The sequence below is a fragment of the Populus nigra genome, chromosome 4, assembly GCF_951802175.1.
Source record: "Populus nigra chromosome 4, ddPopNigr1.1, whole genome shotgun sequence".
In the NCBI taxonomy this organism is placed as follows: domain Eukaryota; kingdom Viridiplantae; phylum Streptophyta; class Magnoliopsida; order Malpighiales; family Salicaceae; genus Populus; species Populus nigra.
In genome coordinates, this window is record NC_084855.1 from 9,593,053 (window position 1) to 9,618,866 (window position 25,814).

The 25,814-nt window shown below is 35.6% G+C and overlaps 4 protein-coding genes and 1 non-coding gene across 11 annotated transcripts; 3 read left to right on the forward strand and 2 right to left on the reverse strand.

Moving 5' to 3' along the window:
• Positions 1-1,722: 1,722 nt before the first annotated feature.
• On the forward strand, positions 1,723-3,788 carry LOC133692534 (alpha-amylase). The gene is made up of 4 exons (XM_062113564.1): positions 1,723-1,937; positions 2,034-2,166; positions 2,478-3,283; positions 3,454-3,788. Exons 1-4 carry the CDS (start codon positions 1,857-1,859, stop codon positions 3,718-3,720), a joined length of 1,287 nt encoding a protein of 428 aa, XP_061969548.1. The 5' UTR covers positions 1,723-1,856; the 3' UTR covers positions 3,721-3,788.
• A 145-nt stretch (positions 3,789-3,933) lies between these two features.
• Positions 3,934-9,313, forward strand: LOC133692533 (protein CYPRO4-like). 5 transcript variants are annotated; one of them, XR_009841913.1, is made up of 4 exons: positions 3,934-6,910; positions 7,990-8,366; positions 8,504-8,961; positions 9,064-9,313. XR_009841913.1 is itself a non-coding variant. In XM_062113563.1 (2 exons), the coding sequence occupies exons 1-2, from the start codon at positions 5,243-5,245 to the stop codon at positions 8,269-8,271; spliced, it is 1,950 nt and encodes a 649-aa protein (XP_061969547.1). In that variant the 5' UTR covers positions 3,934-5,242; the 3' UTR covers positions 8,272-8,458. The 5 variants fall into 5 exon arrangements, 1 of the variants encoding a protein (XP_061969547.1); XR_009841914.1 differs by having other exon boundaries at positions 8,504-8,760; positions 8,848-9,313; XR_009841911.1 differs by having other exon boundaries at positions 8,504-9,313.
• A 1,104-nt stretch (positions 9,314-10,417) lies between these two features.
• On the reverse strand, positions 10,418-15,181 carry LOC133692360 (protein WEAK CHLOROPLAST MOVEMENT UNDER BLUE LIGHT 1-like). Of its 2 annotated transcripts, none has more exons than XM_062113242.1 (3): positions 14,899-15,181; positions 13,504-14,253; positions 10,418-12,551 (listed from the first exon to the last, which is right to left on the reverse strand). In XM_062113242.1, the coding sequence occupies exons 2-3, from the start codon at positions 14,215-14,217 to the stop codon at positions 10,683-10,685; spliced, it is 2,583 nt and encodes an 860-aa protein (XP_061969226.1). In that variant the 5' UTR covers positions 14,218-14,253; positions 14,899-15,181; the 3' UTR covers positions 10,418-10,682. The 2 variants fall into 2 exon arrangements, with proteins under 2 accessions (XP_061969226.1, XP_061969227.1); XM_062113243.1 differs by lacking the exon at positions 14,899-15,181 and adding an exon at positions 14,725-14,873.
• A 2,003-nt stretch (positions 15,182-17,184) lies between these two features.
• On the forward strand, positions 17,185-17,257 carry TRNAR-CCU (transfer RNA arginine (anticodon CCU)). Its single transcript has one exon. It is a non-coding gene; the product is annotated as a tRNA-Arg (tRNA).
• A 642-nt stretch (positions 17,258-17,899) lies between these two features.
• On the reverse strand, positions 17,900-22,219 carry LOC133690941 (protein TIC 22, chloroplastic-like). 2 transcript variants are annotated; one of them, XR_009841542.1, is made up of 9 exons: positions 21,767-22,219; positions 21,602-21,664; positions 21,296-21,370; positions 20,687-20,737; positions 19,486-19,545; positions 19,297-19,368; positions 19,125-19,160; positions 18,861-19,048; positions 17,900-18,047 (listed from the first exon to the last, which is right to left on the reverse strand). XR_009841542.1 is itself a non-coding variant. In XM_062111224.1 (8 exons), exons 1-8 carry the CDS (start codon positions 22,136-22,138, stop codon positions 18,956-18,958), a joined length of 822 nt encoding a protein of 273 aa, XP_061967208.1. In that variant the 5' UTR covers positions 22,139-22,218; the 3' UTR covers positions 18,515-18,955. The 2 variants fall into 2 exon arrangements, 1 of the variants encoding a protein (XP_061967208.1); XM_062111224.1 differs by lacking the exon at positions 17,900-18,047 and having other exon boundaries at positions 18,515-19,048; positions 21,767-22,218.
• Between the last annotated feature and the right edge of the window lie 3,595 nt (positions 22,220-25,814).

Here is a 25,814-nt window from a genome sequence, read left to right on the forward strand (position 1 = left end):
ATAAAAATCGTCAAATCGCGTTTTTGATTTTTTTAAAATTTTTTGTTTTAAATTAAATTTTTAAAATTTTTAAATTATTTTGATATTTTGTTGCTAAAATTTAATTTTAAAAATAATAGAAAACGATCAGTCTAAACCAGTCTTTTATGTTCCTATTACTAACAGTAAATTCATATATTGTGTAAAAGATACAGAAAGAATATCAAATGCATATGATCCACAAAACACTGATTCGAACAAATCACGTGTTAAACTATCTAAACCATGATTAATATCTTCTCTAAAGACTACCACAGGTAGCTAGCTAATTTAAGAGAGAGAGAAAATATGGGGTTGGAAAAATTGAAACCAGCAAGTTAAAACCAAGCTAAAATTGTATTGTTGAGAAGAAAAAAAAGTTAAAATCCCATGTTATTTGAAAAACACGTGAATCAATTAATTATTTATATTTAAATAGATTTGTTATAGAATATAACTAATTAATTAGTGTTCCAAGGAAAAGTAAGTGGTTAATTAATTAATTAGTATTGCCAGAGAAAATAAAGTGGAAGGCTAATGACTGTTAATTAATTAGTGTTGCAAGTAAAAGTAAACAGTGTTTAAGTTAGCTGTATAAAAAATAAAGAGAAAATAGGTTATTAAGTTTTTGGTTACCTGCACTGCAACTCTTCTTAGCCTTGTAAAAGGCTCAGCTCCTGCAAGTGCCTAACATCAACAATTCTCGAATCCAATAAAGAAAAATTCTGTCATCTCTGGAGTCGTTCATTTAATGCCTGTTTCTTTACGCGGCTACAGTTTCTTTTAAAGCAAACTGCAACTTGTAAATGTTTAGTTAAGGAAAAAAGCTACTTAAGCCATATTTGTTTTTCAGAAAATAATTTTTAAAAAATCAATTTTAAAATTTTTCTCTATTTGTTTGTTATTAAAAAAATTGATCAACGAAAAACATTTTCCGGTCAACGAAAAACAGTTTCCGGTCAACGAAAAACACTTTCCAATCAATGGAAATACTTTCCGGTCAACAAAAAACACTTTCCAGTCAACGGAAACACTTTCCAGTCAACGGAAGTCAAATAAAAATTTGGTTTGGTTTTCAGGAAAGTATTTTCCCTTTTGATTGTGCATGGGTTCCACAGTTAATTGCGTGTGAAACGCAGCTGCTCTCTTGCGCGGATGAAAAGTTCACCCATGCTCCACTGTTCTGGTCGGATTGGGTTCGGTCCAACGCGTAAAATGCATTGAACCGGGTCCGATCCAGTAAAATAAAAAAATATTTTTTATTTTTTAATTGTGTTTTATTTACTTGATTATATTTTACAAGTTATGTTGTTACGCGTTTAAAAAACCAAGAAAACTGTCGGATGTATTTCAAACGTAATGGAATTGTAGATAGTTGAATGGAATAATAAAAAGTATTTTATATAAAGTATTATTTATTCCATGATATGATAACAATAGTTAAATCTACAATATTTAAATTAAAAACCATCAATATTAATATATATATTTTTAAATTATTTTATAATTTTAATTTCAAAAGTATTTTTAACCAAATACATTAAACTATTTTTTATTTAACCTCAATTTTAACTACAGTTTTAACTAAATATATATTTTTTCAAATCAACCTTAACTAAAAATAATTTTTATAAAATAATTTTTTTCAAACCACAACTATAATATTAACCACAGTACCAAACACAGTTTATTGGTCTTGTATTGCTTGACTATGGCTTTCACGAGTTATCATGGACAACTTGGTTTACCTTTTGGATTCTTACAGCACCAACACGCCAATGAGACCTATAAAAAGAGACAACATCAAAATCCATCACCCTAGAACATAATCAAAGAGAATGAGATTTCTCACTTTCTGCTTCTTCTCTCTCTTCCTCTCAGTTTTCCCTTTGTTCACTTCTTCTTCTTTGTTATTTCAGGTAAGGCATGAACCACCCAATCGTATCCCTCTCAAAACCTAATCGATTTTGTACATGTAAATTTAATTGTTCATGGGTTTGGTGATCGTGTGACAGGGGTTCAACTGGGAGTCATGTAATCAGGCAGGAGGATGGTACAACTCACTAAAGAACTTAGTTCCTGATTTGGCTAATGCTGGAATTACTCATGTCTGGCTTCCTCCAGCCTCTCAGTCAGTTGCACCGCAAGGTACTTTATGAATAATTGTTCATTTTAAGTATCATTTCTTTATTAATTTGTTCTCGTGTTCTCTGTTCCAAGGTAGAAATTTTGTCTCTGATGCTATTTACTTACCTGAATATTAACTTCGATGGCAAGAGGAAATGAGTTATTGCATTTAATTTGAAGAAGCATATGATTTACAATTAATAACGAAGAACATCCGAGTTATGTTTAAATACAAAAAAACCTGACAGAAAGTGACCATTTGGTATTCTTTATTTGATCTTTGAATTCCTTTTCAGAAGACATAATATACCCTCTACTTAAATTTCTTCTAGGATATATGCCAGGCAGGCTGTATGATCTGAGTGCATCAAAATATGGATCTCAGGGTGAATTGAAATCACTAATTGGGGCTTTCCATCAGAAGGGAATTAAATGCCTGGCAGACATTGTCATAAACCATAGAACTGCTGAGAAGCAAGATGGGAGAGGAATATGGTGCATTTTTGAAGGTGGAACTTCTGATGATCGCCTTGACTGGGGGCCATCCTTCATTTGCAGTGATGACACTGCCTATTCTGATGGCAAAGGAAATCCTGATACTGGAGATAACTTCAGAGGTGCCCCTGATATTGACCACCTCAATCCTAGAGTTCAGAAGGAGTTATCAGATTGGATGAACTGGTTAAAGTCTGAAATAGGATTTGATGGATGGCGATTCGACTTTGTTAGGGGCTATGCTCCTAGTATTACCAAAATTTATATGGAAAATACTTCACCAGATTTTGCAGTTGGTGAAAAATGGGACTCTCTTGCTTATGGCCAGGATGGAAAGCCTGACTATAACCAGGATGCGCACCGTGGTGGACTAAAAGATTGGATTCAAGCAGCTGGTGGTGCTGTCACAGCATTTGATTTTACAACAAAAGGGATACTTCAAGCTGCTGTGCAAGGAGAGTTATGGAGGTTGAAGGACTCAAATGGAAAGCCACCAGGATTGATTGGCCTGTTGCCACAAAATGCTGTGACTTTCATTGACAATCATGACACCGGGTCTACTCAAAAGCTTTGGCCATTTCCATCAGATAAAGTCATGCAGGGATATGCCTACATTCTCACTCATCCTGGGACCCCATCCATTGTAACTTCATCTCCCTTTTTTCAATTTGTTTGTCCGTGCAATAATACTACTATCATGCTCTTTAGCATGTCATCTGCCATTTGTTGTAAACTCTTCTCTTTTCGCTGTTTAATATACTAGGAAACTCACATATAATATTCCTAACTACAGAAGCTTTCTATGTTTTGCAGTTTTATGACCACTTTTTTGACTGGGGCCTAAAGGAAGAAATTGGCAAATTGGCAACAATTAGGAAAACTTCTGGGATTGGTTCTGCAAGCACTGTGAATATTTTAGCCTCTGATGCTGATCTTTATGTGGCAGCAATCGATGGTAACATGATCATGAAGATTGGACCTAAGATGGATCTTGGAAACCTTATTCCCTCAAACTTCCAGGTTGCTGCATCTGGAGCAGATTATTGTGTGTGGGTAAAAAGTAAATACCAGATATCGTAGCTACATATGTATCAGACTGCTTACAAGAATAATTCGTTGTGGACAACGAAGAATTAATTTTTGCATGATCTTAAGGTGTCTCTGCTTCATTTCTTCTGTTTTCACAGTTATACATGGCAGGAGTAGTAAATAGACGTGTATGCAATGCTTCAGCATTCACATTGTGATTCATCCATCAAATCACAGGCAGAAGAACAAGATGAGCTTAGATAACACAAACGTCCATAAACTGTCATCCTTAATTTATAAATCCTAACGCTAACCCTAAATTCTCAAATTTCCTTCCCAGATCCCCCCCCCCCGTTCATCCCATTCTGTTCCCCGGCAAGACCATCATGTTGATAACTTAAGATAGAAGGGCCATTAAAACCAATGTCAATATCCCCACCGGCCAAGTCATTTCCTAAACACACAGCCCACCAGAATCAACTGAACAAAAGTTTCTAATGTAAGATTCCTCTCTTTCACAAGGTTTCCGAAAATCGTTTAACTGTGACTAAAAATAGACAATTGTTGTCACACACATTTAATGCACTAGGAGAATTTTGGTTAACTCTCTGCTGCTTGTTTTTCCAGATGAAATAGAGTTTTGTGATTTTTTTATTTTTTTATTTGAAATTATTAATTTTTAGTGTTTTTGGATGATGATTTGATTTTTTCATTTTTCTTGCAAATATTCAGAGCTTTCATAATGTGAACAAGGTGTCATCATTGAGTTCATCAATATCTATATCAATTTCCTCCTCTCCACTATCCCTCCCGCTTAAACAATGTTCCCTCAAGAAATCAATTATATTTACATGCATTTCTCCCAACAGAAACTCTAACTCTCTACCAGCTTTCCAGGCTTTGGCATAATGTCATGCATTTCTCCCAACGCAGACTTCAATTCTCTACCTAAATTGAGCCTCTTTTCATATGTCATTCCTAGCTTTCCAAGCTCTGACATGATGTCATGTTGGAAAGAAGTTACTTCCCTCTTTTTTGCCGGAGACATTTCAGCAGTTTTAAAAGTCTTCATGAGGGCCTAAATTTGATGATTTTAGGGTTTGTGGGAAAGGTGGTATTTTTAGGGGGGTTCCAGACAAGAAAAAGAAAGCGAGATCTGTCATTTATTCACTGAATTTCATCTCATTTAGTTTTTGTAAGATCTGACTTGTTGGGAAAATTATTCTGAAAGGAGATTTATTGGGATTCGGTTATGAATTTCGAGGAGTTTTTTTAACACAGTTTTGTAATTTTGATACTGTAAGAGTATTTTAATCGTTAATTAAAATATAATGATAATTTTATAAAAAAAAATAGATTTTTAAAATTTTTCTTGCATTTATAAAGTTCCTGTAATTTTTAAAACAACGAAGCATCATGAAAAAATGACTAAAAGTAAATCCCTATAAGAAGCCAAACCTGAAACAGCTCCAATTTCAAATTTAGAGCTTGGCGCTCTAACCAATCCCTCTCCGGTGCTCTTTCGAAAAAACCTAAACTCATTCCTCTGTCTCAAGAGAAAAAGAAAGCGAAAATGGGGGGCTCTCAAAGCCGTGAAGATCTGGAGCTCTCAGACTCGGACACAGAGGGCCAACAAGAAGAAGAAACGGAAGAAGAAGAAGAAAACTACCAAGATGTCAGCAATGAAACCCCAGAAAAATCATCCTCCACGGGAAGAAACAGACCCAAAACCCCATCTTCTCTTGATGAAGTCGAATCCAAGCTTAAAGCCCTAAAACTCAAATACCCCTCAACAACAACCCGAACCCAGCAGAGTCCTAACTCTAATTTTAAAAATGGTGTCAAACTTTACCTTCATATCGGCGGTAACACCCCAAAAGCCAAATGGGTTACTTCAGAGAAGTTGACTTCTTATTCTTTCATCAAGACCTCAAAAATTAATGGTCAAGATGAAGAGGACGACTCGGAGTCAGAATCTGAAGGAGTTTCTTGGTGGGTTTTGAAGGTTAGTACAAAAATTAGAGCGAAAGTCGCTGTTGAGATGCAATTGAAAACATTTAAGGAACAGCGCCGCGTTGATTTTGTTGCTGACGGTGTTTGGGCTATAAAGTTTTTCAGTGATGAAGATTATAAGGTTTTTAATAGCAAGTACCAGGAATGTTTGTTTGAGAATACTTTTGGGTACGAGTCCAATGAAGCAAACAAGGTTAAGGTTTACGGGAAGGATTTTGTTGGGTGGGCGAACCCGGAAAAGGCAGATGATTCTATGTGGGAGGATGCAGAGGATGATTTCTTAAAAAGCCCTGGATCTGTGACCCCTGTGAGGGGAAATCAAGATCTGCAAGAGGAATTTGAGGAGGCAGCCAATGGAGGGATACAGAGCTTGGCATTGGGTGCGCTGGATAATAGTTTCTTGGTGGGTAGTTCAGGGATTCAGGTCGTTAAGAACTTTAGCCACGGGATTCATGGAAAGGGTGCTTATGTCAATTTTGGAAGTGGGAATCATAGGAGTTCTTCGAATTTGGTGCATTCGACTCCTAAAAAGGCACTTCTTATGCGGGCTGAGACTAATATGTTGCTTATGAGTCCGATGAATGAAGGGAAATTGCATTCTACTGGTTTGCATCAACTTGATATAGAGACTGGGAAGATTATTACTGAGTGGAGGTTTGAAAAGGATGGAACTGATATTACCATGAGGGATATTGCAAATGATAGCAAGGGAGCACAGTTGGATCCGTCAGGATCTACATTTTTGGGATTGGATGACAATAGGCTTTGCAGGTGGGATATGCGTGACCGGCATGGGATTGTTCAAAATCTTGCTACAGCTAATACTCCTGTTCTGAATTGGACTCAAGGACATCAGTTTTCAAGAGGTACTAACTTCCAGTGCTTTGCGAGCACAGGTGATGGATCAATTGTTGTTGGGTCTCGTGATGGGAAGATTCGATTGTATTCAGGCAATTCGATGCGGCAGGCAAAAACAGCTTTTCCTGGCCTGGGATCACCTATTACTCATGTTGATGTTACCTTTGATGGGAAGTGGATATTGGGCACCACCGATACATATTTGATCCTTATCTGCACTCTTTTCACAGACAAGGATGGTAAGATGAAGACTGGTTTTAATGGTCGTATGGGTAACAGGATTGCAGCTCCGAGATTGTTGAAGCTGACTCCTCTGGATTCACATCTAGCTGGAGTTAATAACAAGTTCCAAAAGGCTCAGTTCTCTTGGGTAAGTAGACCTGTATCCCTTTTCATATTGAGTTGTCAATTCTTGTGGTGCATCTTCTGTTTAATGCATGTGATATGTATGCAATCCTACCATGACCATGAGATGCATAAGTTATTGGTGTTAATTGGACATAATTGAATTCTTTTTTTTTCCCATGACCTTTTTATCAATGCCTAGACAATTCAACATGTGAATTCATTTGCTTTAAATGCCAAGCTTTGTAGGTTCCTAGGGCAGAATTTTCTGGATAAGCATAATGGAAATGGATGTTAATTTTATTTGCCTTATTTTGGTTTGTTCTCCATTTTACTAATTGTTTTCCTTCTCCGCATAATATGTTATGGATTTGTTGCATTAGTGACAAATGTGAGATTTAGCAGAAACTTCAATGGAGTTGTTGCTTTAATGTTTATTTGCTTCTTCAGAAAGTTTTAGGGAGGTGGAAAATGGTTTTAGTTAGCATGTATTTCAGGTAGAGCTCCTCCCAGGCTCCTCCTGATTGTTTAGCTAAGGTCATCTCTTTAATATATCCTTGATAGTGTTGAATCCTTCAAGCAATGCTCTGTGCCTAACTTGTATGTTTCCCATTAAAAAAATTTAAAAATTTCACCCAGTTTTGGGTGCTTGATGAACTTCACCAAAAACAAAATTTAGAAATTTATTTTTTCCTAGAACTTGACGCTGTAGCCTTAGTTGGAAGCCAAGTATTATGGAGTGGAAAAAAGCTGCTCATCAATCAAGTTTCATCGAGACCTACGCCAGTGAAAGACCATGGTCATATTCCAGCAATCACAATGATGATGCATGGCACTGAAACTTGTTCAGATGAACCTTACACGTCTAAAATTGCATAATAAGCATTAACAACATATACTTGGTTGTGAAACAATATACTTAGTGACAATCCATTTTAATATTTGTCAATAGACGCACTTGCTTTAGTCAAACGAAATAGTGGGGCTGGGATTTCTATTGCGTAGTTCCTTTTCCCCTACTGTACTTGCATATCACCTGAAGTGTCTGCTGTGATGGTCTATGCATGATAATTTTAACATTATGCGAGTAAAAAACTTTGGCAGGTCACAGAGAATGGGAAGCAGGAGCGCCATTTGGTTGCAACAGCTGGCAAGTTCAGTGCGATATGGAACTTCCAGCAGGTAAAGAATGGTTCCCATGAGTGCTATCGTAATCAAGAGGGCTTGAAGAGCTGTTACTGCTACAAGGTAGTCCTTAAGGATGACTCCATTGTTGATAGCCGTTTCATGCATGACAAGTTTGCAGTCAGCGATTCTCCTGAGGCTCCACTGGTGATTGCAACCCCCATGAAAGTCAGCTCCTTCAGCATATCCAGCAGGCGCTGATTGCTGAATATTGCTCCCCAGTTGATCACTCTCTCGGTGTCCGAAATGCTTTTCTAAAATTTCTGAATTGTATTTTTTAATTTTTGATTAACTAGGTATGTTTGGATTTATCTTCCAGGAAGAATGATATCTAATTACACTGTATTTGGAGTTTTACGTCAAATTGCTAGTATTTTGATATTTCCTATCTTGTTGTATTGCTTCTCATTGAATCCGAAATTCCTGTCTTCAGCAGGTTGGAGTGCTGTCGTGATTTCTTGTTCCTTTTCCCCCTTCTGCTTGCTGTTGTGAAGTTAGGCTGCCCGGCATCCTCCCTGGCTGTTTGATTGGCCATCATAAATTTAGTGGGAGTTTGTGGGACTATGTTGTCTTCGTATGGATGAGTTCTTATTTTGGATGGTAGTTGTATACGTAGCTATGATGGATGCCTTCGGTAACCACTCGCTTGTATAGAGAGAGGGAGAGAAGAAAAAATGGCTGTTGCAACGGGTAGAGCTTTCCTTATTCAGCCATGTTTTTCTTCTTCGTTACGCTCCTTGCCTAAGAACATAAATAAGTCATCATATGGTGCAGCAGATGTGTTTTGCCTGCCAAACCAGGAAGCACTCCTTGCACACCACTTGTGGTTCATGCCCAACAGCGACCCACATGGCTTCCTGGGCTTGATCCTCCACCATATCTTGATGGAACGTGAGCCGCTCACTGTGCTCTGTTTAATTCTCGATCTGAACTTAAAAATTTCTGTTTGTTGTTTATGTTTTGCTTAATCTTGCTGTGTTTCTCTAAGTTTAGTTTGGCAGGAGAGTTTGGGTTTGACCCACTTGGCCTTGGAGAGGATCCGGAAAGTGGTATGTGAAGGCAGAGTTGGTCCATGCGCCATGGCTGGAGTTGCGGGAATTCTTTTCACAGATGTGAGTTACACAAAACCCGTCTCGGGTTAAAACTAGTGCTGAAATAAGTCATTGAGTGATTGTAAATATAAACAATCAAATGTATAAATTATATTACCTATAATATTAGAATTGTGTCATGTTATTTACTAGTTTTGTTACAAGTATAAATATTATATATGAGTTGTTGTAATCTTTTTTTTTTGTTTTAAGTTTGATGTAAAAACTCCAAAAAGTTATTTTGGTACTCTTTTAAGGAACTTGTAATATATTATTGTAATGCATATAATTATATTAATGTCATTAAACTTAAAATACTATCAGTTAGAAATATATTTAAGTACGTATATTAATTTTTTAAATTCACATACCATGTGCTCCGTTTCTTAGAAAAGCCGAATGGTTTTGGTTCGATTCGGTTTTTTAGAATAAAAACCGGTTCAAACCAGTTTGACTCGGTTTTTTTTCAGGTTTGGCTTGGTTTTTTCTGGTTTGGTTTGGTTTTTTCGATTTCAGATTTATAAAGCCAAAATCGAACCGAACTAGCCGGTTTTTTTAAAATTTTAATTGGTTTAATCGGTTTTTTTTACGGTTCGGTTTTTTCAATTATTTTTTTTCTGGTTTTCTCAGTTTAATTGATTTTTCGGTTTTTTTTTCACCCCCGATAAAGATTCAATCTAAAAGAAGCTAACTATAATATTCATTAATACCAAATTATTTGATTATCACCATGTATTTTGATTCAACTTTTATCCACAAAATTATATCTTTTTTTATTATAAAAAAATATTTAAGCTCGAAAATGTTTTTTAAAAGGAGGGTATTAATATTAGTTAAATTACGGTTCATTAATTTTATCCACACAATTATTGTCAATATGCAGTGTATCTTACCATTTAGATGTGCAAGAACTCAATTACAAAAATTTAAAATCTAGGAACTCAATTTTTTTTTTTCCCCTACCGAAAGGACAGGTACTGAATTTGGCTATTGATGTCGTCAATTAACAGACAAGGAAAAGAAAAACCAGAACATTTCCGACCTGCGGGGATTCGAACAGCAACCTAAGGATTTCGTCATCGCACCACCGTCCTTGCTTTACCCACTGAGCAAATGTCGTCAACCCGAAGAGCTTGTTTTGTTTTTAGCATATTAATAAGAAATTGAAAGATGCTGTTGCTGAAGTCCGGCAGCGATATTCAGCATGCAATTTGATACCCACAGGGGAAAAATCCAATCTTGTTTATCACCAAACGTACAAATTGACAAAATTCTTTGATTAAACCAATCTCACACCTTTACAATGATTCGATTCGATGGTCGAAAGTCCAAAAGCCTACGTGTATATCATGAATCGGTGAGACAAAAATATAAACCAATGAACTTGTAATGCACAATCAATCACAAACATTTACATTTAACTAAGAACTCTCATCTTTTCCTATCAATGTGGAAAAAAATACCCAGTAAAGAGAGGTAAATCATGACAAGAAGGACAGTGCATCTGTTTTCAGCAAGAAGTTATCCTGTCTTGGAAGGATGTGACTTTTTCCTCGCAAAAAACAATAAAAATCGCGGGAACAGCGATTTCTTCTTCTTCCTTGGAGCCTTTACTTCTGGAGAGGAATCGGTTCCAGCGTTACTTCCAGGTACATTTGATTTTGGATTTGAAACATAATCCACCGCGGCATCCAGTACACGATCAACACTCTTTGATTCTTTCCTGACCTCGAAGCTTTCCCTTGGGCTTTTATTGGGGTTTGCAGCTCCCAGACCAGAATTACTAGCCCTACGTCGTTGCTCATTCTCAGCCCTCCACTTTCTCAACTCCTGTTCTACACCCAACTTCCCTTCCTTCGCCTGCTCAGCCTTATCCAACGCAATTTTCAGAGCTTCCTTTCTTGCAGTCATCTCTTGATTCACTCGTTCCAACTTCTCGGCGGTTCTTGACTCTGATTCCTTGGCTGCTTTGATCTGAGAAATAGCAGTTGCTACCCTCAGGTTGGCCTGCTCCTCTGCTTCATGGGAACGCTTGCTGAGCTCATAGTACTCTTCTAGAGAGAGTGTTACACTGGTAGGTAAATCCACATTATTGGTGCTTTGAGCTGATTCACTCTCTTCCAAAGCTTTGATCGCTGCTAAAGCCAATTTTTCAGAGGCTCTGGCAGCTTCTATTTCCTTTTGAGCTGCAAGTAATCTACTCTCCATCGTACTTGCACCAGCTTTTGCTTGTTCTGCTTCTTCCTTCGCTTTGCATAGCTCTTCATGAGCCATCTGAGCGAGTGACTTGGCCTCATCAGCTGCTTCCGCTGCTAGTTGCAGTTGCTTGGGAATCTCAACTGTCTTTTCTCTGGCTTCTTTCTCTTCCATCTGAACCCGGGCTATTTCTGACCTAGTCTTGTCCAGCTCAGCCTGAAGAGCAGCAACTGTTACTGAGGCCATTCCTTCTCTCTGCTTAATTGCAGAAAACAATGATTTTTCTTTTTCCAGCTCTGTTTGTAACGATATGGCAGCCACCTTCAAGCAATTTACTTCTGCAGTTGCTTTCTCAATGTTGAGTTTTACTTCTTCCAGTTCCTTCTTTGCTGAAGCAACTGCTGCTTGTATGTCGGTGTGAGTTGTTTTCTCTGGTTCCTGCTGCTCAGCTTTTGGTTTTCCTTCAGTTCCCTCCTTTGTTTTAGATTCCATATAAGCTGCTAGTTCAGCTTTCAAATCAACTAGCAAAGCTGAAGCAGTGTTTAGTTTTGATTTGAGATCCTTTGCTGAAAGAATTTGTTGGTTAAGTCTTTGGAGCTCCTCTTCTGCTTGCTTTAACTCCTTCTCCCAATGAAGAGAATCTTGCTCCTTGGCCATGGTTGCTCCTATTCTTTGCTCCTCTGCTTCCATATGAGCAGCATGCGCAGACTCTAAGGATTCCTTGGTAGCAATCAGCTCGATTGTAAGTTCCTCTACAGTCTTCTCAACTTCCTTGGATGCAGAAACAGCATCTTCAGCTTTTTTAACAGCTTCATCTTTCTCACTGACCAAAGAAGCATATTCCTTGTGCAGTGCTTCCACCTCATCATTAACAGTCTTTAGTTCTGATACCGCAGCTGAGTACCTGGCTTTAGCAACCTCAAGTTGTGCCTTGGCTGCAACACTAGCTTCATCAGCAATCCCCTGTTCCATTTCTTCCACCCTGAGCTTGGCAAGCTCAGAATCTTGTTTTGCCTGATGCTCTTCAGTCTGTGCCCTCTCCAGATTGAGCTTTAGCTCTTCAACAAGTCTCTTAGTGCTGTCCAGCTCCTTAAGAACTTGTATTTTTTCCTCTTCAGCAGCCTCTGACCGTTTCTTGTACTCAGGCATCTCCACCTGTACCGTCTCTAGTTCTTGGTCTACAAGTTTGCGTCTCTACGAAGTTAGAGAAAAGGCCTACAAGTTAATAATTATCCAGATGGAAAAAATGTTTTCTGGCGGAGCACAGTCATCAAACAGATGCAATGATTGGAAGCAAATAAAAAAGAACTCAAATCACTAGGCCAGCACTTAATCCAAGAAGAGAAGCTTCCGATTCTTACACATGCAAAAAATGCACAGTTAGATAAGATTCCCTTTTGCATGAATATCTTCATTTCCACTTTCATTTCCAAGAAACAGTCAAATATGAAAACATTTTTGAAAATAAAATGAGCAAAGAAGCAGTTTGCAGCAGCAACTCTTAACATCATTTTTTGGAAGCAAAAGGGAAGTCTTTGCTGAAGTGATGATGCATTCACTACTTTGATAAGAAAACATTTTGGATTTTCCTTACGGAGCATCACCAAAAGCAGCGTAAGTGATCGATCATACATGAGAATATGCTGATGTTTTTAGTCGAAAACTAACAACATTGAATGTCTAAACCCAAATCCTCTACTCTCTTCTATTGCTGTATCAAAATGATGCGAAGTGGCTTCCTACATCACAGTAAAGCTTTCATCACCGACACAAGGGTACATTCATCTTAAGCCTCCTCAAATGACAACCTCTTATGAAAATAAATAAATAAACCATCAAATAGATATCCACCCTTTCCTAAACCACTGGTGCAACAGGAATTCCCATAGGCTTCAACACACACCAATTCAACAACACATTCTTGTTTCCGATATGCCATTTACAATGTAGATTTCTATTAAACACAGACACTGAGATATTCTTTGCTGCAAAATCCACAAGAAGATAGGGAAACAAGAAATATTGTTGCCCTTCTCTTTATCAAAAGTATTGGCAAGTGCTTGATCGAATAGTGCTGAAAAGTAATTATCATCAAGAAAATGCAACAGGGTGTGTGACATCAATGACAATGGCAGATTGATTGTACCTCTACAGTCTGGATTCTATGGGCTTTCCAATCAACAATTCCCCCAAACTTGGAAACAGCTTCTTTAACAGATTCAAAAGGTGCTGCCGTATCAATTAGACCTCTGTTCATGTCACTCGGATTAAAAAGTCGAGGAGAATCAGTAGAATTCGGTGTCCTGAAATCAGGACTGGCAACCTTTGCATGAGGAGAAGCAAGCTCATCTTGCTGCACTCTAACTTTTACATGGGGCAGAGCATGTTCCTCGGATTGTGCTCTTTCAATAGGAGAGGAAGTAGCAGGTATACCATCATCAACACGGACATGAGGACTGCTGATAGGATCTTGAGGTTGCCGTACACCAGAAGAATTAGGTACGGGTTCAGTTTTTCTTTGAGATTTCTGTCCATCTGAGGAATTCTGTATGTCTTCGGTTTTCTCTTGATCTTGTGGACCATTCGAGGAAATTTTGACGCCTGCAGTTTTCTCTCGAGATTCATCCTGTACATTCAGCACATTTTGTGTTGCTTCTGATTTGGAATCATCCTTCAATGCACCTTGGTGGTTTATCTCTTTTTTATCAACTGAATCGTCTTTCATGGCAACTTGATCAAGTTCTACATTTGCATTTGTCGCATGGCTTGATGAAGCTTCACCATGAGAAGGACCATTATCTTGGGATGATGAAGAAGGTTCCAGAGGAGATAAAACTTCAGTAATTTTCACATCCTCCATCAGAGAAAAAATTAGCAATCAGAGCCAGAACGGTATCTGAAATGAAAAAGGACGAAGAAAAAATTAATTAGCAAAACACCAGCACCAAATATCTCCAACAAATTCAGCAGCAAAAATACATAACCATTTTAGAATTGAAAACAAAATGCAAGACCAGATTCAAAATGCAAAAAGCTCTATGATTTTTTGTCTCCTAGCAGAGATATAATCTTCTAGCCAGAAATCAGGCTAATATCCTCAAGCAAGGATTTAATTAATCTCCGATTTTCAAGTAAACAAATTAGACCAATAATTCTGCGAATTCTTCATTTGGTTGCTGAAAATTGCTCTAAAGAGAGTAAAATAATTAATAGAACTGTAACAGCAACCTTAAAACTAACTAAACTATTGGTTAAGATTATGCAATATCATTGAAAGCTCAGTTTGAGTCGAGAAATTTAATGTGAAAATCATCAAACCGAGCTTCATTAAATGATTTCCAAAAACAAAACAAAAACAAAAACTTACTCAACGAAGTCAACATAGGAAAAGAAACTAAATAAAAATGAGAAACTGAGATAGCTATCGAATAATAAAATTTCAAGCTGATTTTGGATTTGGAAGGTCTGACTGGTTCAATATAAAAAAAAAAATAAAAAAAAAGGAGACAAGAAGAAGAAAACAGAGGAAGAAAAAACATACCTGGTCATAACCATCCGTGGTCGAGTAATAATTGAAAGGAGTTTGATTCTCACGTAAGCGAAAAATAGAAATGGAACCAAAAATAAAAATAAAAGAGAAATAAACGGAGAGGATACACGTGCGTGAACTGGAGCCTCCTTCGTCTCCCAGACTAGATCCATCTGTCTCCCCCTCAAGTCAAGTCAAGATTAGATTGTTTTTTTTCTTTTTTTAGTCTTTTTTTTCGTTTTATTTATTTATGGAGCTAGTGGTGGATTTTTATTTGAACATTTTTTTCTTCTTCTATAGTGAGAGAGAATCTGAGAAAATAGTTTTTTCTTAAAAAATAGAAATCAAAAGTTGTTTTTAACTAATAGAGTGTTTGAATATTTGATCAAATTTATTTTTTTAAGTATTTTTTTAAATAAAAATTAAAAAATATTAAAAAAATTGTGCAAAACTACACAGCTTATAACAGCACAGCACAACTCAACTCAACTCAACTCAACTCAACTCCACTCAACTCAGTTTTTGGTACAGCTACTGGCCGCAATTTTCCCCTCCTATTTATTTGTGTACTTGATTTTCTATTCCGTAATTAATCCCCAAGGAAAAGAACTACCGTTAATAATCGCAATAACAGTCTGGAATTCTGGATCGCTTTTTAATTTACTTTATTGGGAGACAGGAACGCTCCTGTTGTTGTCAAAAGACCGAAATACCCGTATCACGTTTTTTTGTTGTTGACCATGACCTCTTTGCAAAGTTCCTTGCTCGGAGTTCTGTTGTGGGGACAGGAAGGCTAGCTGTCTCACATACTGATTTTTTGGTTACATGTGGTCATGGTGATGAAAATGTCTAGAGTTTTATGGCAGCCTTGGATAAAAAACATGGGTTTCTAGGTACAAAACCATCTTCCCTGATTTTTCGAGCATCACAACAGTTAATTTTTCTGGAGAAGCAAGCGACGCATCCACGTCTAAAATAAACGGCGTGTTATCTTCTTTTTTTTAAAAAAATAACTTTTCGTCCAGCTATTAATAAAAATAATAATAAAATCAACCGTGTGCTTTTTTTAACACCAGGCGCCTAAGCGATCCACGCCAACATCATGTCAATGTTTTTAAACCCGGGTCACAACTCGAGATATGAATTTTAATTAGGTTATTAGAATTTGATTAGGTCATTTGAGTTAATTTTATTTTTTTATAAATTAAAATGATATCATTTTAGTAAAAAATAAAAAAAAATTAACGGCTTTCAATTAGGTTTTTATTAGGTTTCGCTGGGTTAACCGGGTTTTTAACTACCCCTATTTTTTATAAACTCGATCTGATTCCATCCTGGGTCACCCGAGTCCTAGGTCAACCCGTCGGGCTACGTTTTAAAACTATGGATCATGTGTCTAGGCTTTTATATATATATATATATATATATATATATATATATATATATATATATATATATATATATATATTCATGCATGTGCTTGTTTTTATTACTATTTGATTAAATAAAAATTATATTCTTAGAAATAAAGTTATGAAACACAACTGTGTACATGACTTATATAGCAAAATCATATATTTTAATTTATATTTATTTTTTAGTTTTTTCAGTTTAGTGTTTAGCTAATGTTAACGATTTTATTTTTTTATGTTTTATTGACATAAATAATTGTTTGATTAAGTAAAGAATTTATTATAAGGAAAAATTTCATTAAACATGACTGGGTATATTGCCTGTTTTGCAAGATTAAATATTCTAATCTATACTTATCTCTTGAATTTTTAGTTTAGTTATCTTTAACAAATTTTTTATATTTACTGACATAAATAATTCTCGATTTATTTAATTAAATATATGAATAAATTTTTTGATTTATGATTTAGAATTTTTTTTATATCCAAAAACATGTTGGAAAGTCTGCATATTTACTTTTTTTATGAAAAAAATATCCAACTCGTAGTGAAACGTAAATCAAATAACTAGTTAAGAAAAAAACTAAAGGATATGAAAAATATATCATTCAACCACATCTAATTTACTGTAAATTATAATAATAATTCACAATATTTTATTTTTTATTTTAGTTTGTTCTTTTTATCATTTTGATCTCTCAATCCTTTTTATTTATTTGTTCCTATGGAGTTATGTTTATTCGGATTCTTTGGATGAGTCTGATCTGCAGCGAGAGCGTTACGTTTGGGTTCAGAGATGGAATTGTCTAGGAGAAGAATAAGGTCACGCTCCTTTTCTGTTGTCTTGATACTATAATTAATAATAAAAGCAATGATAAAAGTCGTAGCGTCTGTAGCTCAGTGGATAGAGCGTCTGTTTCCTAAGCAGAAAGTCGTAGGTTCGACCCCTACCTGACGCGTTTTGTAACTATTAAATTTATATCATTTTTCATGTACGAAGTGAAAACAAGATCACTTAATACTATGATTATTTTTGGAACCACCAATACCTTGTGTCCACAAAGGCAAAGCGAGTTTGCAAGACCCAGTAGGCAATGAGACTTTTTGTTCCAGCTTTGCCATCTCCGGCTCACAGAACCACCAATCACCTCCCTGTTTCACCTAAACACCTCCAACATTGGCCTGCATTTGCTCCAAAAGACAGCCTTCAGCCTTGGTCCTCCAAATCCAATCCTTCCCTTGGCCTACCTTTTGTTTTAAAAATCATGTTACACCACTAATTAATGGAGTCTCCTATGTTCATCTATATCTGTCTACCAATATGTGAATCCTACCTTTTAACTTCTCAACTTTAAACCTAAAAATATCCACTGTCTTAATATTGACTCTCTAAGCCATGTTAATTTCCGGGTTTTCTCCTGTTGATAATATAATCGTAAACCTACTCTCCAATCGAGAGAGATTGCTGTCATATGCACAGATTACAGGTAGGCGACCACCCATAACTCTTTGGTTGCCCTGTCTTCTTCCTATATGCAATATAATGTCGCTTGTTTCTTGTCCGATATCAATTTTATTTCTTTATTAAGACGTCGTCCGTCTGTTCAAATCCAAATGATTATGGGAGAAAAGGCTTACGTCAGATATCAGCATTCCACAACTCATTAGAATGTTTTCATATTATGTTTAACCATCACGATTTCGCCATGTCAGCCATTTTAGACAATTAGACCATCTGGAAGCGTGTACCTGAAAAAATTAAGTCCACAACAAAAATATGATTCATTCAAAATTATTATTGAAAGCGATAAAAAATTATTAAAAAATAGTATGGTTAAATTCATTTTTAAAAAACGAATTTCACAGGAGGGTTGGGATAAAATCGTTCGCAATTTCGCCATGTCAGCCATTTTAGACTATTAGACCATCTCTCTCTTATACTACAGTTGTTGCAGCTTAAGCACCATATGATTTTCCACGTATACAACAACTAACACCTTGTCACCAAAATACATTGTCAACCTGGAAATACTGCCTACTGTCTCATTTGTGAGTTCTTTTTTCCCCCCTCTCTTTTATAACTCACTTGCGAGTTCTTAAAAGTATAATAAAATGGCACAAAGAGGCATCAAGATCCTGCAGGTTTGCTAATGAAATTCCTCAAATCGAAACATCTACGAGACCATAGAGTAGTCAAAATGAAACAACTGAAGAGATATCTGGAACCATCGCCATCTCATTAAAAAAAATTAAATAATAGTCTACTGATAATTTTCAATTATCAAAACCATTGAACTATACAGGCACCTCGGTGAGTTCCTCCAAGTTGAGAATCCAGTGTTAACATTTTACTCACCTCTTTTACTGAATTGAACGTTAGTTTGTCCATTCGTTCATTTTATTCTTTAATCAAAGTGAAATGTATCCCTTCTTTCATCTCAAGCTACTCTAGACCAAATCTATGAAAAACAATTTTAAATGGTGAAACTTCATATCTACTTGTCCCATGCAAAAATAAAACGGACAGTGAGGGAAAAGAGATGAATAGTCATAATCGCCAACCTGCTTCATAAATATAATCATGAGATGGAAGACGCAACATCCCTGCTGCTAGCTCATCCCTTCGTACAGTCAGCCAGAACAATGAATGCAATGCATCATACCTTAGTTATCTCATGAATGTGTTGAGAATGGCTTTTACCAGGTGGAATGAAAATCAGATCTTCCCAGCCAGATTTTTTCTCACTAATCTGTATCAGATCAAAGAGAACAACATTGAATTCCTATTTCTTGCCGTCATAATTCATGCAAAATTTAAATGCATACCTCCATTTTTTTAAGAACATCCTCTAAACTTCCCACCTGTTCAAACAACAAACCAGACCGTGGTAAATGTGCCAAGTGAATATCAGCTACAATACTTCTTTGGTATGAATATATGGTTTAGAAAATTTTATGTCTACAAAAAGAAAAGCACAAGGTAAAAAATTAGTCATACCATAATATGTTGAGAAAGACGGGGGCCCCTTGATGCCTTTGAGACCTTCGACAATTCTTTTTCTATATCTTCCTGCATAGCAAGAGGAAGATAGCCAGTCATCCATGTACTCGCACCTCAATTTAACAAAAGTTGTACGCTCAAAATCCTATAATGACATTTGCAGGGAGTTCGACAGATCAAACATACCTTTTGAAAATATATTGGGCAATATCTCTTGTTTTTCTTCTTCACAACCAAAAGGTCTGACTGAAGACACAGAGTTCATGAGAAAACAGTTGGCACAATATTCCTTTGCAAGTTTATTCTCTTAGTTGTGGTCCCTGTACTCAAATCAAGGCAGATGATATGCTCCAACATTTTTTGCTTGGGCACCATTTGATGATTTATGTATCTTTACTTCCCAAATAAATAACAATCTATAGTAAATGTTTGAACCAGATGACTAACATATTTGACATTGTTTGCATATATTTCACTAAATGAATTACACGGAAGGTTAAATACAGAAACATCAGGGAAAGAATGATCTCCATAATTATGTTGGCAGTAATATAACATAGTGTAGAAAGTCAATTCATGCAAGATACAAGTTACAAAATTATTTATTTATTTGATAGTTATCCAAGAGGTAACTTTTCTGACATCTCCAAAAGATTCTATAATCAATGTAGAAAAAAACAATCGAGCAAATGGAACCAATCAAATACTCAATAAAATCAAACTACTGTTCCCTAAAAGAGGTCCCGACACTTCTTGTCTTCCACTTAAATGGCAAGGATTACTGAACTAATTGTACCTGTCTCCATGGAGGTCTTCCCAGCATTTACCCAAATGGAGGTGGGTACAGAGGTACTTTTGCCTCTATGAAGGCGGAGGCGGAGGTGAAGATGGGTAAAATGCCCAACTTATTTCGGTACAGATTTTTCAATGCAAACACACGATAAATTTGTTTAGTTTTTTTTTCCCTAAAATTACCTTGATTGTGTTTCTTAAATGCACATTGTTTATTTTTTTTCATGGCCTATGTAGTATGTCATTAATGGAAATTGGCCACAAAAATATCACGTGGACCTCCATTGGAGTCCGCCTCCAATGGAGGCAGGTATGGAAGTTAGGAAGCCTCCATGGAGACGGAGGTGGAGGGTGCATCCTCTGTCTCCATGGTCCCCCATAGCCATCCCTTCTAACTAATTTCACAGAGCAAAGGTTAAGTCAAACCTAGTATTTGTATCCATTTGCAAACATGTGAACATATTAGCCAACCATCTGATGCATTGAAAGTCATAGGTATCTGACAAATTGATCACATTGACAGGCCAGCTTAGACATGCTTCTAATTTCAGAGAAACAAAGATAGCCTATACGTACAACCAATCACATAACATACCTGGAAAACAGGAACTCCATCAAAGCCACTCCTGATATCAACAGCTTTGAGCTAATAAACATGAAAGACTATTATTGAATATTAGTCTAAAGCAGTTCAGCTTGTACAATCATATCAATATGCAGCTTGTACAAACAATGTGATTGAAATTTTGAATTGCTACCCTACTGATTAAAGCTTCCCCTTCCTAAAAGCCCAAAACCCACCTGAAAAGTAAACACCATCCATACTTATTCTAAATGACAAACAACACTTCCTCTTGTCTTTGACTTAAGAAACCCATAAGATTAAGAACACAAAAGGACATTAACATTATCATCCAGGACCCATCAGAACATACAAGATTTATCAAAGGATAATGAACTCAAAAATCACTTGAACATGCAACTTCAACAATGTTACATTATGACACCAAAAACTAAAAGTTCATATGAAATGATTACTCATTCTGTACAAATAGAGATACCCCGTCAATGCTTTCATTCCAAAAGAAGAAGAAGATGGCCTTTGCAGCATTACATGGCTAAAAGCCATTTTAACTTTCCCTTCTGTTATTGTTTTTTTTTCCATGTCAACAAGCAATATGTTTAATGACTCAGCAGAACTGACCTCTAGTGCATTCTTTATTTGAACCGGATCAGGTAAAAAACGAAATGCAATTCCTTCAACCTTCAGCATGTACACCTACAAGATTTAGAAAGGAAAATACAAATACAGTATCAACCACATTATCTGATTTAGCACTCTAGAGCAAGCCCTGAACAAACTCAATGTCCAAGACCATGGAATAGCTTCTACTAAACTAACTGCAGGAAGAATTTGAATTTGAATAAATTAGTCAATTTCCCCCAGTTTTACAAGAGTTAAAAATTATACACAAATCAAAATCCATTGATTGAAGGTAGACATTATTACCTGGTCGAGTGTGATAGGCACAACCTTAGCTTGGCTTCGTAACTCCCTTCTCCGAAGCCTAACCTGAACTTCAAAATCAAGGGGGGGGGGGGGGGAATTCTCACCACAGAACATAGACAATATAAGCATATGTATGTAACGTGTAACTGAATTGAAATACTGTACCTGAGCAAGAAATGCTTCAGCGTCTTCTTGCCGAAAGCAAAGCAAACCAATGGACTTAGCTCCATTAGGATCCGAGATGAGCACGAACTCGTTGTTGGAATTGCTCACTGTGTACACGGCCGTGCCTGCCAGAGTTTTCGCGACGTGTTCCGAGCTGAGATTGGCGGTTGTAGCTGTCTGTTTCGGCTGCGATACAGAAGCGAAAGGCGGCGATGGCGCCAGGCGGAGCCGCCTAGGTGGAGGGAGGTTGCCGCCTAGGAATCGAGTGGTATCGCTGATACGAGTGGAGAATTCGGCACCAAGACGGAGGCAGTGATGGTGAATGAACGTTGAGAGAGATAAGAGAGGGTTTGAGGGTCCAGAGGGTTCCATTTTTCCCCCCCGAAAATGAATAGACAAGCAGTGAATCGAAGAGTGTTTGATTTTTGAGTCTCCTGAGAATCGCGGAATGTTATTGTAGATTGCGGCCTGGAGAGTGAGCGAGTCACACTGTACGAAATGGTAATATTTGTGGGCCTGACCCAATATGATACGGCCCATAAATTATTTAGAAGCCCAGCCCGGCCTTTGTCCTTTTTGCCACAAGGAAGTCCAATACAATTTGGAATCACAAATTTTACCTTTCAGCCTTTTCTAAGTAAGTTGGAGGACTTATGATTTTCAATTTACAGACTATTAAGTATATTTATTTATTATGTTGTAAAAACACTCCATCATTATGCTATCAAATATTTAACAGCTTTGAAATTATATCTATATGTTACATTCAATTCATCATCAAAATATGCTATCAAATAAGAAATCTGAAAAAATCAGAACAAATTTCAAAAGATATTTGGTTAACCTGTTAAATCCATGATCGGGATCACGAGACTATAATATCCTCATGAAAACCAAATTGAAATGAATTATAAATCTCAATTCCCAATCAATTTAATATTAAAAGATGTAAATGAAAAAAAAATCAATTAAAAAAATAACACAAAAAATAAAGTTGATTCAACTCGTGTTAACTTATCAAATCCCTAATCAAGATCATTAAACCAAAATAACCTTGTTAAAAATAAACTAAAATAAATTAAAAAACTTAATTTTTAATAATTCAATATTACAAAATAAAATTAAAAATATATATTCCAAGTCATCCGTGGCTTGCTTGCAGCTTTACCCAACATGGCTATTAACCGCACTGCATCAGGGCGTCAGCTGGACCACATCAGCCACCGCCCCAAGCCAAGATGCACCCATGTTGCCATTTTCACCACTCAAGCTACCTAAATCGGTAAAGCCAACCCTATCTTTAAAAAAAGTCATTATCATAACTCCAACTATATTTCTTTCAACCTTAAGCTACACATACTCAAAACTGTTACATGATTGAAGTTACTTGACTACAATTGTTTCAATGCCATTATTACCACATTGAAGCTACTTGTTTCTTTCAATTCCTTTTTTTTTAAAACAGAAAAAAGTAAACTTCTCATGAAAATTTCAGTGTGAAAATGCAATCAATCTCAGCGAAATGCTTCTCCAAATTCATTTTCACCACCCGACCTAACCATGCTTGTACAAAATTGAAGCTCTTAGTCACTTTTTATTCAATCTCAAGTTTTTACCGAATTGAAGCTCTTTGACTGACATGCTAAAATTACAAAGCCAATGCAATAATAGGTATGATGATGAGCTTTCAAATGAAAGATTTCAAAGAAAAATGTAGGCGATGTTGCATAAGAGAAGAGAAGAGAAAGAGAGAAAGAAACATTGTTTTTTACACGAGAAAAAGAAGAAAAAGAGGCTTGTCTATTATGAAATGAGCGATTCTAATCTTTTTATTGGAGCATTTTATCTATGATTTTACTGATAAATAATTAAATATTAATATTTTTAATTATTCTTTCGGTGATTCCGTTTATAATATTTAATTAAAATTTTTAATTTAATAATTTTTTTTCAAAAACCCCTCAAATATCACTGATAACTTTTCAATTAGTCGGTAATTTTATCTGTAAAGAACAATATTTAATAGTGCATTTGAGAAGTGAACAATTTCAGAACTCTCTAAAAAACACCGAATGAATTAATTTATCAATGATATTTTTTGTAATTGACATGATGAATAGTGTAAGGGGAAAGTGAATAGTTACTTGATCTTTTTGGCTTCGAATAATTGTTTCAAGGTTGGGGTGTCGCAAACCACAAGTTGTCCAAATATTCAGCCTCTAACGATAATTCACATGAATCACCATTAAGAAATCTCTCAAACCCTTTTAGGATAAAATGATTGTTATGCCTTTGAGTGCTAACTCCTTTTTTTTGTGTTTTTCAGGTGTTCTGTAACATAGATAATTTTTGTATTGTGTGCTACTTGTTGTATAAAAATAAGAGGCATAACATTTTATTTATAGAGAAACTTGAAAACCCTATAAATGATAAAATATCAATTTGCACCATAAATAATATCACATATATTATTTTAGGATAATTTTATAAATTTATTCAATCAAGTCTCTACTTGATTTTTCTAGGTCTAAAATTATAATTCCATATGTAAATTATACTTTAGTCCTCAATTTCTAAAATTTATTTATAATCAAGTCACACTTAATTAATCATTTCATTTTAATTCTGATCAATAGTTCTTATTTCTGTGACCCATTAGATTTCTTAATAATTGGCCCAAATAAAAATCATAATTCTAAATAAAAGAGGATAAAATAAATTAATTTATTATCAATTCCACAATTGATTGATTTATATTTGAAGATTAAGTACAATATTTAACAATCTGTCTATCATGATCCCTTAAATATTATGAAAGTCATAAGTGGTTTGACTTAACCTTTTACTAACTACATTTTCAGTGTAATTAGTATCCATTCATGAACAATATCTTGATTTTGACAATATGACATAAAATATATCTACTCTATTAAATTACATGAGAATTTACAATCAATACTATTTGAAAAAATATGGAATAATTTTTCTAATTCAATTAGAGTGATGAATCATCTTTTAATTAATTAAATACCTTCGTATAGTTCATGTTATACTTAATATATGCTCATTTGTTACCTTTTAATTAAGACAACATATAATAAGATCAAAACATAACACTTCCTATTTAAGATAACTTTGTGATCTCAAATCTAAATATCACTTATACGATAACTTTGTGATCTCAAATCTAAATATCACTTATACAACTGACACGTAAGTTTTTCCATGAACACAAGTAATCTCTTTATATAAAATTCTTATGTAAAGCAATTTAGTATACATTAAGCACCTACATATTAGTTATAAGTATTCATTATACCTCAACTGATAAGAATAACTATTTTTTTCATAAAAAAAAATATAATATGTATCAGTCTCTCTAATTAATTTTTAATTTTAATAAAGTATTGACGAAGAATATTTTAGGAATAACGTTTTGATGCAACAAGAATTTTATAATATAATAATTTTTAATGTTATTTTTACAAAGCACATTAGCCCTAAAAACTTTATATTAACTCTAGATTTATTAATTGAATATTTGATAAATATTAAAAATAAATAAATTTTTATTAATAAATAAAATATATTTATATAAATAAAATCAATCAAATGTGTGAGCAGCTGATTGAGTGACCACGGGGAATATATGCTAATAATATGATGTGACTGTGACAGTAAACCGACCGAATCTATGGATATAATCCACGAAAGATGAAAGGAGATAAGTTGGAATAAATTATAGATGCGAACGGAGGCCGTTAGGAGGAGATGTATATAAACCTTCCTTCTACGCTTCTGAAAAGCATGCAGCAGGGAAACAATATCTTATAAACACCAACTAAAATTAACCCGCTACCTGAACCCTTTCTAGAACATGGGCTTTGCAGTCAACGATGAAAAAACAGCCGCCATACCCAAGGCCAAGGGAGGGAATCGTACCCTAACCAAAGAGCAGTTGAAGAGTTTTTTCTTGAGACATGACAACAATCACGACAATCAACTCAGCAGGAAAGAGCTCAGGCAAGCCTTTGACGAACTGGGGGCA